Source organism: Calliopsis andreniformis, chromosome 10 (genome assembly GCF_051401765.1).
Source record: "Calliopsis andreniformis isolate RMS-2024a chromosome 10, iyCalAndr_principal, whole genome shotgun sequence".
NCBI lineage: Eukaryota > Metazoa > Arthropoda > Insecta > Hymenoptera > Andrenidae > Calliopsis > Calliopsis andreniformis.
This window is the reverse complement of record NC_135071.1, coordinates 16210483-16223915: the sequence shown is the minus strand read 5'-3', so window position 1 is coordinate 16223915 and position 13433 is coordinate 16210483. Positions and strand designations below refer to the sequence as shown.

Here is a 13433-nt window from a genome sequence, read left to right as displayed (position 1 = left end):
ATCGTGCACGCGAATCTCGTCAGCATCAGCCTCCTTAGTTCTTGTCTGCTGTCATCGTGCGCGTGGCTGAGGTAGCTTTGTCAAGCTACGTGACGGCGTGATCCCAAAAATTCCAAATTCCACTCAAGTCTTAATAAAAAAAAATTATCCACAAGTATTGAAAATATTGAAAATTGAAAAAAAAATCGCAAAATACTCTCAGTGATTCCTCGACATTACGTTTCATTATTAACACCCCTCAATTAAGAGTTAAAACCTTTGTAAAAAAGGAGAGAATAGAATAATCGATGATTGAAGGGGCGGTCGTCACGAAGCTGCAAAGTAAACCGGAAGTGGGACCAGTGTTCATCCCCCACCGGTGAAACGTAGCTCTGCCCATTCCAGGAACTCGCGCACAAGCTCTCGCGGAGCTTCGACATGCAGGAAGCGCAGCTCCTCGAGGAGGGTGGCTCCAGTGGCGGGCCCGCTGGGGCAGGGGGTGCTGGGGGGCCACCGCGTCGGCACCACAGCGCTCAGAGGCTGGCCAGAAGCGAGATGTCCGAAAGAAGGGAAGAGGATGGCGCCCTGGTGGTGCCTGACCATCAAGGCAACCTGAGGATCACTGTCAAGAAGACCAAGTCGACTTTGGGCATTGCCATCGAAGGCGGTGCCAACACCAAGCATCCACTGCCCAGGATCATTAATATACACGTAAGTCAATGAATTTGTACATTATGATGTGCAAATTGACGGTTGAGCGTCACTGCTCCTTTAGAAATTCTAGCTCGTTAGATCAATGAGCACTGATGAAATATTTTGTTCGTAGGATAATGGAGCAGCCTATGAAGCTGGGGGTCTCGAAGTGGGCCAGCTGATTCTGGAAGTTGACGGTCATAAAGTCGAAGGTAATGAATTATTTCTTGACAAGAAACTTGTTCCTCTTGGAAATTGTACTTTTGTAGGGTAAATAGTGTACATAGGGTGGGGCTAAATATGGAAGTAGAATTTTTTTTATTAGTTATAACTTACAGATATAGAGATATAGAGATATGTAGAGATATAGAGAGAGATTATAACTTAGAGAATATAGAGAGTTTGAAAGAGTGAAAATTCAAAGAATTAAAAGCTTGCAAATTTTAAAGTTTGAAAGTTTGAAAGATTGAAAATTTGAAAATTTGAAAACTTGAAAATTTGAAGCTTTTTTAGTCTTCAACTCCTGAAACCCCAGATTCAATCCACGAACTCCGTCTGCCCCCCAGGTCTCCATCACCAGGAGGTGGCAAGACTGATCGCGGAGTCGTTCGCGCGGCGCGACCGCAACGAGATCGAGTTCCTGGTGGTGGAGGCGAAGAAGAGCAACCTTGAGCCGAAGCCGACAGCTCTGATATTCCTGGAGGCGTAGCAGGAATCTCCCACCTCCGAGCCGGAACCACCGTAGCCCAACGTGACCAGAGCTCGGCCCTTAACGCGCTTAGAGCGCCGTCCACGCTGAAGAGAAGCCTCGAGGAAGCTGAAGGGATCGAAGAGGCAAACCGATCAAGCTTATCAAGCTCGTCGATCTCTGACAGAATAGACGAGCTTCCTCTTCATCTTCATCGAACGGTTTCGCTCAAACGGTCGAGCTCTTGGTCAGGTGCTAATCGAACCTGGCCCTGGTGGTGGGAACTCTCGAAGCAGTAACAGAAGAAACACGGCGCGCCGAGGGGAGAAGGCGAGAGGCTCGCTTAGCGAGTCAATGGGATGATAATTGCGCGATGGTCGACAGCGTTGTTGCCTGTCCTCGTTGCAGAGGAGCCTGGAGGCTAACGGAACCAGGATGGACGCCTCTGGGCTCAACCTTTCAAGCTCCAACACTGTAAGGGAGCCTGATAAGAGTGAAGAAGATAGACGATGAGAGACGCTACTGAAAAACGCTCTAGAGTGCGAGATTTGGAGAATTTGAAGAGAGTAGGGGTTGACTGTGCCAAACTATTAGGGATTGTTTCGTGTATAGCAATTATGATACTATTAATCGTAAGAGATCCAAGGAGGACGCTGTACGGAGGATCCAGCAGTTCAGGTACCCTTTTGGGACCTTAGTGACAGACTCGAATGCTCCCATGGTGTCACGAGAACGTTCATCCCACGGACGTGTCCAAATACGAACACAATCAGTTCTCACGTGCATGGACTCGAGCGTACTTCAACGAGCACTACTGACGTGAGACACCAAGATTCACTGTTGACTAATGCGTTATCGGAGATCCTGGCGAAGATCGTTGATCAGGGCTTCTGTCGAGAGGTCTAATAGCATTTTGATGATGCCAATTGAGGTAAATTGGTCGTGGTTTAGAAATCCTTTAGGAGGCTGAGAAATTAGGACTTGAGAGTGGGTTTTTGTGGAATAGTTTAGTAATACTTTAGGATTGATTGGTTACTTTTTGTGATAGGGACTTGGGCTGGATTTTCTGTGAGGATGATGGCTTCTATATTTAGCTTTGAGAAATTTTATTTTTAGTATATTTAGTGGAGATCATTTAGATAGGATCGAAGAAGAAGAAGAAGAAACTAGAAGAAGAAAATTCAATTCTTAATTTGGGGTTAATTTAAAAGAAAATTGTTTCGTATTCTGGCCTTTACTCATTGCCACTAGTATTTTTTAATATTCTCCCATTTACAATAACCTGAATTCTACTTAAAAGTCTTAATCTGAAGTCTCAATAAGCTCAAGTTTCAAACTATAGAATTTTCTTCAAAGTCTCCTTAAGGATCCAGAAGCTACCACCAAGAGAAACCGAAGAAGTTGACAGAAGCCCTGACAAACGACTCCCCCGCGACAAACACAGACTTATTATGGGAATTGTTGAGGCTTAACAAAGTATATTATATATACATATATATTATATGATAATATTATCGACTATCGTAGTGGAATTGCAACTTGTACCTACCAAGGGGTTTGCGCGCTCGCGAGCGCTATAAAAGTGGCGAGGAAGAAAAAGTTATATAAATATGCGATATTTTCAACAAGTTAATAAACATAGAGACCGCGTACTTAGTTAATCGGGCCTGATCGTTCAAACTCGAGGCTCGAGGGATCGCGGACGATCGCAACGACGCGAGAGAACGTGGGACAAAGAAGAAAGCATTTGCACGAAAGAAATGGCGGGAAAGTGTGAAAGGAGGGGAGATTCTCGCTTGAGGAATAATCGTTTGCATAGTGGATCACGCGCTAATTTGACTATTCTTTCATACCAGCACGCGCTTTCTCACTCACCAATTCGTACCCTCGCGAGGATCACTGTTGATAATTTTTTAAGAAAAGTGTTCAAGTTTTTGAGAGGTCAGATTTTCCAAGGGTTGCGTTTTTCTGACTGTCAGGCATGCTTCAGTCGAAATTTTGTTCTAGCTGCTTTAGAGCGGCGGTTCCTGGTTTCTTTTGAAACCCTCTGGAAATTTCTTAAGGACTTTATACCTTGAAAAATAGGTTTAAATTGTTAGTGATCCACTTGTTGTAGTCTCTATAATTTTACTACTCGCTTCATTTTGCTAATATTAAAATGAAGAACCTTAGTAAACTCAAAGATAGCAGTGAAAATGCATGAATATTTCATTTTCAAGTAGTGTGAATTTAAATTTCCCTTCAGTGGGAGTAATCATTTTAGGGACCGCTTTGTTAGGAGAAAGAAAGTGTATAAAATAATTATGAGAATAATTGTACGTAAATTAGTAGTTACCAATGGGTCATTCGTGAGTAAACGTAGTAGTATTATAGTAGTCATGGTTGACAGTTGTCTTGTTTAATATCTCTCTACCTGTTACCAGTTTAAACGTAATTTTACGATATAGTTGAAGGAGTATTCGCGTGGTCCCAACGAAACCGATCGTCCGCGATCGTCTCGCTTAAAATCGTACAAGCTTAAGTAGTATTATCGTGTAACAGAACAGCCGAACCGAGGGGCAAACTGATAGGAGTCACAATTGGGTCAGAGGCACCAGCGATTCAAAAATTCACGGTATTTTCACTTTCAATGCAAATTTTGAATAACAAGTGCTCTGAAGCAATATTAATTAATTTTTTTTTATTAAAATTGCTCCAAAAATTATGAAATCAGTCAATTTGTGCACTTTGGGACCTTCTGTTAATGTGCTTTATATGACATCAAATTGTCAACGATATATTTACAACTCGAACAGCAATAATTATGCAGCAAAGTGTTTTACATGAGAACACTCTATTTTGTTAAACAGAAACTTCTACAATCGATTTACAATTAAAGACATGTTTTCTGAATTTTTTCAATTCTGAACATAGAATCTTCCCAATAAAAGTTTATCTAAATTGAGGAAGACATGCTCTGGAAAAATTAGTATCACTGATTTGCACTAAGAATAATGTAATTAGAAAATTCTCAGTTTTGAAGCTACCTAATCAATGAATTAATTTTATCATTGGATGTAATATCATCCTAGTCGTGAATAAATGAAGATTACCGAAGTTTCTGGTCGTTGGTGTGCCATCGCCAAGAGGATGCACTTGGAACGATGCAAGTGGACGTGTGTACCCTGGTAAATGTGCCAAAACGAAAACGGAGAAGACAAAGGCGAGGAAGATCGAGTCTTGAAGACGTGTGATTAAAAATCGAAACGATAAAATAGACAAGAATGAATATGTACATATTTCATTTGCTACTGTGCACTGACGTTTACTTCGATGTTACTTTGTAGCACGCACAAAAATGCTATTGCACTCGCGAGGAAACCACAGTTAAGAGATCGAGGAACTTCGGGAACACAGAAGATGAAAATGTAGGGAAAAATGAACGACGAATGTGACTAGCTATCTCTTCTTTTTCTTAGGAAGCGCGTGTTTATTTTTGATCCCAAAGGAAGGATAGAAAATTAAAATAAAAGGTAGAAAAAGATATGGACAATTGGGGCATTTAAACAGAAGGAGATATTTTTATAAAAGTCTTCGATGCACTGCAATCACAGAATTCGAAGATCTCAGCTAACATATCTGACAATGCCTTACTGCTTAAAAAGAAGAAATACTTCGGGAAACCGTGAGGAAACGTGATCGAGGGCTCGAAGGGAAATGTTCGTCTGAGCTTCCACAAATGCGTTGGAATAATACAATTCTTAATAAAAATAAATTCAGAAAATTCCCTCATCATAAATTATATACCCAAGGCGATAGAAATACACACTGATACTTAAAAAAAGATTTGCACAAGTACATAATTCTCGATTTGAATTATTAAATACAAGCATATTCAGATATCCAAAAAGAAAAATTAATTTTCAAATACACTAAAAATATATCCACTTACATATATCAGTGTGTCTTCCCATCACTTGGCCACATAAAAAAGAATGAGTTAAGGCATCATACAAAAAACTGCCAAGCATTACAACTATCTCAGAAATCAGCGTCTGCATTTCGCAACAACGTTTCACGGTCGCCGATCTTCCCCTTCGATCGAAGCAAAAGAATTAAAAAAGTCAACTCGCCAGCAAGCATTTTCCTCGTAGATTTCCCTAGTGGACGGAAGTTACGAGTATTTACAAGCGTTCACTCTCGATCGATCGCTTTCCAACGCTGAAAAACCCCGATAAGAGCACAGCAAAAAAGAAACCACGATCCAGCGTACCAATTAGAAACCTCTCTTTCGAGCATACAGCCACCGACATCGACGAAATTCTTTTTACAATTAAGAGGCAGCGGCAGCTGTCGCGAAACCGAACCGCGATAATGAATTCACTTAGGAGGATGAAAGCGTTTCGCGTGGTCTGATACTACAAAAGAAGAAACGCGATGCACCAGGTGCCGATTTCTACGTGAAAATGTTATTAGGCGGGAGACTGACCACCTTTCTCCGACAAAATCGACCAGTAGCTTTTCCAGCGCCAGGAAAATCGACTTTCAATTTTCCTGAAACATTGAGACCACTCTACGCAAATTGGCGGCGAAGTCCACGTGCGCAACCACGCGTTGAAGTCTCCAGGTTAAGAGTTGGGCGCTGTTCGAATAAATTGACGAATTAAATACCTTCGTGAATAGTTGCATACAGTTTCTCTAATATTAAGATATTAGTTCTGCGTCACTGAATATTATTTATGGGTAATAACTAGACTGCAGATTTCTAGGCATTTGAGGAAAATTTCAGCGTGCAAAAAAATACGGAATATGCGTAAATAAAATAGAGAAAGACGAGTATAGTTCATGATATGTGGAGACTGAAATGATTACCCCATTATTCTAATAGCGCTTATGAAAACTTGGATTTGCATGAACACAGAACTCGCAAACTGTTTGGTAATAATTTTATGACTGGGTATTATGGAATTTTAATCCACTCTCTTGCATAAATATTTAATAGAATCTATCAATAAGAATTTTTTTTCAGAGAACTGTTTCTCACTTTCCAATTTCAATTCGACGTGATAGAAGCCATTTCTATAACTATTATAATAGGTACAATAATTTGAGAATAGAATAACTTTTAGTTCCGAGAAATTTCAAAAAAGAAAAGGAAAGTCAGCCCAACTCTGACACCATCAGAGAAATTCACGATCGAAGGAAACATACTTTCGTGGAACAAATCTGTCCAATTCGTTCAGAGTCCTGAACGCTGGTGTTGAGGAACGAGGTTCTTGCATAGCGTAGAGGCAGAAGCGAGACGTAGGCGAGTCGGACGCATCGAAATTGGACTTTGAAGAGGAACCAACCAGCCAGTCGCGATAGATCCGTAGGTATTCCGATAGAAGAGCATTAGACGAGGCAGGGGCGAGTGTTACACGAATCGACGTTTAGTGGTGTGTCTAAATAACGTAGTTGTAGCTCCCGCAGAAGCCGAACTGTCGAAGCGTGCGCGACAGAGAAAGAGAGAGTAATACCTAGCAAAGTGATTTATTTTTTCAAAGAGAGAAAGAGACAAACCCGAGACACGGACTCGTACCACGTTAAACCTGTTCAGCTTTCGCACGTTCACCAGCCGCGCACTCGCGTTTTCTCGATCGACCGTGGGCTCTGTGGGTGCAGCGGGCATTGAAATCGGACCCTGTCTACGATCCAGAGTGATTGGGAGCGTTGATGAAAGGCGATCGAACGATTTTGTGGTGGATATTAGAAACACCTGCGCGGTGAATGTTCACCTAGGTTTCATACAACACAGAACTTAGCTGAACTAATATCGAATGAAGACCACAGAAGAAGGACTTGATAAGGACATTTTTGTTCATTACTTGTGTTCTATGTTCTCTGGTAGGAAGAAGAGAGTACTATGTGTCATCATCAATGAATCCTTTAAAGCAGCAAAATTTCAGTCCAACTTCAGCTAACGAGAGAATGTCGAAAGAAAGAATTTTTGAGAGAAACTCGAAAGAAAAAGATTTGAAAAATTCTGAAAATGGAAGGACATAGTTGCACCCATAGGGACGAGTTCACCCACGTCGATTAGAGAATAGAAGCGAGCCTTCTGCTTAAGCTTCGTTCATATCCTCGCAACCGAATCGCTAAGTACGTGAAGGAACGCTAAAGGACGAGGATCATCGAAACAGGACGTGAAACCAATCCGACGAGCATCGAAACAAACGCTAACCGAATTGTAATGCAGATTGTAACTGTACCCATAACCGTATCAAGGGACACTGTACATATGTGAGACGCTCATTCATACGCATTTCATTGGTCATCCTTTTTGCAGCCGATTTCGTATACCCTTAACACCGTTAGTAACACAGGTTGAACACGAACACGTATGGCAGAGGGGAACGACGAGTCCCGCGTTAATTAACAGCTCGTCGATTAATACGCTCATCGTCGTGGAACGAAGGTGGAAGAAAGCGCGCGAATGAAATTGTCAGACGATGAATGCATGTAAACATGGGGAGGGATACGTACAGGGTGTCAAGAAATCTTTTTCTTCATTTTTAGGTGGAAGAGACGATAACTACGATATAACATGATATAGAAAAATTCATGAGCCTTACTTGTTTTCAAGGTTGAAGATTTATTCATTTTTTAACCCTTGTGTCAATCCCCAAAAGTATCGAAAGTATCAGTCAGTAATTCTTCAATGACTTTAGTAATGTTATGTTAATCAGATATTAAACTTCAAGTAAAAATAATAATAAACTTTAAGTAATAATGATCTGGTTGGGTTTAAAAATTTGTTACCGAAAATATACGAAATTTTGAGTGAGAATATACAAAAGGGTAGCTGGGTATTTATATAAAGATTGACTAAGTGTTTTTTCTTTTTTAGTAATTGATTTTCTTGGGTATACTTTAATTAGGTATTTGGTTATAATTAGAATATCTGTGGATTGTGATGGTATTTAGTTTTCTTCACACCCTGTAGATAGAGGTGAGATATTTACAGTTATAGCATATATGTATGTAAGAGGACAAGGAAGATTCATGATCTGAGCGTGCAAATTGCACGATCGTGTTGTTTAATTGCTGTTAATCGCGAACGCTTTAATTGTCCGTTCGATTGTTGTCGTTCATCATTGTTACAGTCATTAATTATCACTATCGAGAATTATGAGTGTAATTATTATCACCGATGGTGTGATTACGTTTTTGCGTGTCGTTATTATGATCATTATTATTATCATCACTGCGACGATGACGATTATTGTAACTGAATAAAACGTTCATCACGGAAAGCTCGATTTTTTTAATACTCGTGATTTAATACTCCCCTTTAAAATTTAAAAATTGTTTTATTGTTTAATAGTTTAAATTAAAATTTAAATAAGTTAAATTATTTTATTTTAATTTTCTTTTAATATTGCTGTTTTATGAGCTGAAACTTTAAATAGATCCCTTGCTTATCCGACTACAGTAATCGCATATGATCGATAAGGCAGAAAGCAAGTAAGTTTCTAGCTGCAGTTAATTCAGAACTCTGTTCTATACCTGCTCACATTCCTGTTCTTTCGCTAAATAAAATCGCTAGTAAAAAATGTGCAATAATATGCGTGTATCGAAAAATGATCAATAATTATCACTTATTTCAAGGTCCTCATAAAACGTGACAGGAATGTCACAAATGAACCAGTGAGGTAATTTAAACCACAATTATGTAACACAGTGATGGAACAGGTTATCATTAACAACTGGCAGGTGTTAGTTACACTATAACACCTTGCTTATTACAGGAAATGAAACTGACCCTTTCATTTCTCGCGATAAGAAAAAACTATGAAAATAACACCGTTCCACATAAAACTGGTGCACAAATAATCGTTCCAAAATTCCCAGAAGCAGATTACGTCAAATTACACTCCCTCCATTTATAATCAAACAGAGAACGCAGGTCTACAAACGTTGCTCTCAAAACCGCAAATAATTCTCCTGGTCAGATCAATAAAATCGCGAGCGTAACTCATAAATCTGCTGCAAAATACACAAAGGATGCTACTATTCGATTCGAATGATCTAAACGCTCAGGTATTTGTAACGAAACGAGTAATAAATATATCCTGAGTACTGAAATGATACATTACAGTATCACAAAACAGGGATTAACAATATTCATTGCTCGAGTTAATATAATGGGAGTAAAATTTCATCCCGTCTTTTTTTAGTCAAAAGTTCCTGGAAATTTTCAAATGCAGGAATTTCTCTCTACACTGTTATACAAATGTAAAGAAAACGCCCACTAGAATTTAGTGCTCATCTGCGCCTGCCAAGAATAAGTGCTCGCCTTTGCGAAACCGCGAGGAGAAGATAAACGACGGCTGGCTAAATGTCAAAATATTCTAACGCCTATTCTGACTTTCCTTTTCGACTCGCGTCGACGTCAGATACTGACTGTATTTCGTTAAATGTGAGCGAGAAATTTCGATCTTTGATGGGAGGACTATTTTCTAGGTATTTAGAAAATGTTTAGATTTAAAAATTTCTTAATTTGCAAATATTCAAATTTTTAAATTCTTGAACTTTCAAATAATCAAATTTTCAAATATTCAAATTTTTCAAATATTCAAATTTCATATTTAAAAATTTTTAAATATTCAGATTTTCAAGTTTTTGAAGTATTCAAGTATTCAAATATTCCAATTTTCAAATTCTCCAATATTTAAATATTTACCTAAATGTTCAAGGTTCTCAATTTCTGAATTTTTTTTTTCATTTATCCTAACTCTTCACACTAGAAATGTCACTATAAGCAGAAATCTCTTATTATCCTTATCTAAATATCTAGTACATTTTATGGAATACTCTGTACACCCTCGAATACGGGTCGATCGCGGGGGTGGCTTACGCAACGCTATCGCGCGAGTACAGAGGGTGTACGTAATACGTAATCTCGTTAAGAATCTCCAAGGGGTTTGCTGTCCGTCGTAAACCTCACTCGAACCTCTTGTACGTCTAGTTTTGATATAAGATGCCTCACGCAAACTATTTATACCTCAGACAGCACGCTGCCATGGGTGAGTAATGGATCGATGAAAAAGGATGCTACTGGGTCCAAGGATACCCATTCGCTCCTAAAATAAGATTCCATTTAAAATCGCTGTTTACTTCCTCGTTATATTCTCGGTTCTGCGCAAACATTTCGTCTTCCACCGAAGAATTCTCACGCGTAATGGGGTGTACTTTGCTCCGCTTACTTTATATGCTTCGTTCCTTTAGGAACTAAGGGGGAATTATGTTAAATGCAAATGAATCGATGCAGATTTCGAATTCTGGAACAGGATTAAAGCAGAGCGCATTTGAATAAGTTGATTAAGTTTGCAAATCTTTCTTGCAGCCTTTTCGTGCTCCAATTTGTCCAGCTGTCTTAATTACAAGTAATTAAATCTTCTATGTATATTATTCTTTCCATCTTTTTAACTGAGAAATCCAAAAATCAATATTCCTAGATATCTAGATATCTGTATACCTATTTTCTTATAATAGTATGTAAACCACCAGTAGGTTAGTTCTAGATATAATGGTGGTAACACATTGCTATCGAGTCCCTCGCGATCATCCCCCATTACGATAGACCAGGAAGTCTAGGAAATAAAAGCGAATTAAAGATCCAATTTCCCCAAACTTCGGCAGAATTTGCGTATCAAACGAGCCATGACTAGTCGCACATGTCGCTATAATTTCACCGAACGCGTGCCCTAAGGGCTTCGTGCCACCCTACTGAAGGGGTGGATCAGGGTGCAAAAGACCGCAGGGTTACTCGTGACTGCGCACCGAACCGGATGCGATTTTTTTCGTTTCAATACGGAATTGCGCACAAGACCGTGCGTTACTGTTGCACATCGGTTAACAGGAATGCAAATATTAAGTGAAAATCGAGTCAATCCTTGACGGTGGATAATAATAAGCGAAGCGAATAATAAGAGCAGAAGAGAGTGGAAGAAATTAAATCAGAGATGAAATATGGGGAGAAAATATGAGAAGTGAAGAATAGTTTGTTTTCTGATTGGTACTATAAATATTTAGTCGAATAGATATCATTGAATAATTTATTTTTATATTCTGAAGTTTAATTTCTGTTCTTCTTTTTTTTTGTATATTGGAGAGATTTTAGAGCTATGTATCCCTAACTCTAGGCTAAACTACTGAAAAAATTGTAAAGAATTCTTAGACAATGCAAAATTCCATAGAGATCTTTCCTTCATTCAAGAGTCCCTCATCTTCCAGAACTATTTCTAGCATTAAACTCTATTACTAAAAGACTCTAAGCAATCTTTACACTGCACAAAATTCCATAGGCCCCTCTTTCTCCATCCAAGGGTCTCTCACCTCCTCTCCTCAATCAAAGCAAGTCTTCCAAATCTCTTCTTAAATTCCTCAGCCCCTCAACTGCCCAATCAATCTCTCCCAACCAAGTACCGCAATACTTATCCCAAGCACTGCAAACCAAATAAATTCCCTCGGCCCAGGGGGTGTGACAGTGTCAAAACGGTTCCCCTGGACGCGTTCCTCCCTGAACGACCTCGTTCGCGAGGCACGTGTGCAGCAGCTATGGCAGATGCTCGTGAGCGTTTCCTGGTCCTCGAGACATCGGCTCCCAGCTCGAAGCCAGAGTCCAGGATCTCCTGGTTGATTTACGAACAACGGGGGATCGATGACAACCGGTGGAGATCCGTGGAGAAAGGAGCTTCCTGGGACGGCGCAGATGCGCGCGAAGAGAACGCACGTGCCATGGGACAATGGGGCCAATCGCGTGCTGAAGAGACCCTCCTCGACGCTCCTGTAGCCTCTCCTTGAACAATAGCAAGGAGCTTCTTCGTATTACCTGAGAGAATGGTAAGACGACACGGAGAGTCGTCCGGCGATGGTCTAATAGCGGATGTCCATCAGACAGGGTGGACGTTGGGTGGTTCAGGGGAGAGGGTGCAGGGGGATGTGGTCGTTTGGAGACTTGATGGGCAGTTTGGGGGTAGTTATAGGTTGAGGCAGTTTTCTAATGAATTTGAAGGCGTTCCAGGCACAGTTAAATTAGTAGAATTGATAGTAGTAAACGTTTGAAGCTGTAAAGTACTAGCTTTAGATATAAGTATTAGGTAATTTGAGGAGCAGAATCCCCCATCGTTTTTCAAAATTAATTTTCCAAGCATCGAAAGGGACTGTCGAAAACCTGACAATAGAGAGTCGAGATTTGAATGGAACTCTTGTCAAGGTCGGCCAATTACCAGAGTCGATACATATGGAGGATTTAGGGACAAATGTTTCATGGTGATTCGATGGAAAAGCGAGTCATTGAAGGGCGAAGGCGACAGCTGTCCGATCGATCTGTTCAATGGCTTAAGATCGGGAATGAGGGATTAAATGTGGAAATGGTAGTAGGGAAAATGTGGAAACTGTGATTTTAGGATAAGCCTCGGGCATTGTTGCTCAACGAAGCCATAGTTGGCTCCACTGAAAAAGTATTAGTGGTTTGTTATATAATAATGGGTACCAAGGTGATTGGAGTACAGGAATAGAAATAAATTAACAGAGTTTTAGGATTCTTTAGCGGATTTAAAAGTTTGTGTGTGTGGAAGTGCCTATGTTTGAATATTTCAATATTTCAATATTTCAGTATTGGACGATCTAAAAATTTGGAAGATGGAAATTTGATACCACTTGGATTTTTATCCCTCTCTCAAACCCCAAAACTACCCAAAGAAACAAAAATAAAAATACTTATTTCAATTTCCTCAACTGTATCTTTCTCAAATCAATGCAAAACCAGCACTTCTCCAAGCAACCCTCAATAAAAATAATCTCAGATGCTTCATCCCCTATCCAACAACCCCACAAGACCATCCCCGACAAAGAAGCAGCCCCTGCCAGTAATCCAAAGAAATCGAACACAGAAATCAAAGAAACTGGTGCGTCGCGATTCGAAAGGAGCAGCTGTCGAAATCGCGGGCCGATCTTCCATGAAAGAAACCAACGATTAAAGGGGAGGATCCAGGGCAGGGGGGAGGCCGACGCACGACTGTGCCCCTCTAACACCCTTCAGTCGAAA

General features: G+C 40.1%; 1 protein-coding gene across 4 annotated transcripts in view; it reads left to right on the top strand.

Moving 5' to 3' along the window:
- Dysc (whirlin protein dyschronic) overlaps window positions 1-1525 on the top strand; it is an 81930-nt gene extending 80405 nt beyond the window's left edge. For all 4 annotated transcript variants that reach the window (XM_076386523.1, XM_076386525.1, XM_076386524.1 and 1 more), the window contains 3 exons: window positions 385-690; window positions 806-884; window positions 1239-1525. In XM_076386523.1, the coding sequence (XP_076242638.1) occupies window positions 385-690; window positions 806-884; window positions 1239-1381 (528 nt within the window). In that variant the 3' untranslated portion in view covers window positions 1382-1525. The remainder of the gene's footprint in view (window positions 1-384; window positions 691-805; window positions 885-1238) is intronic.
- The last annotated feature ends 11908 nt before the right edge of the window (window positions 1526-13433 follow it).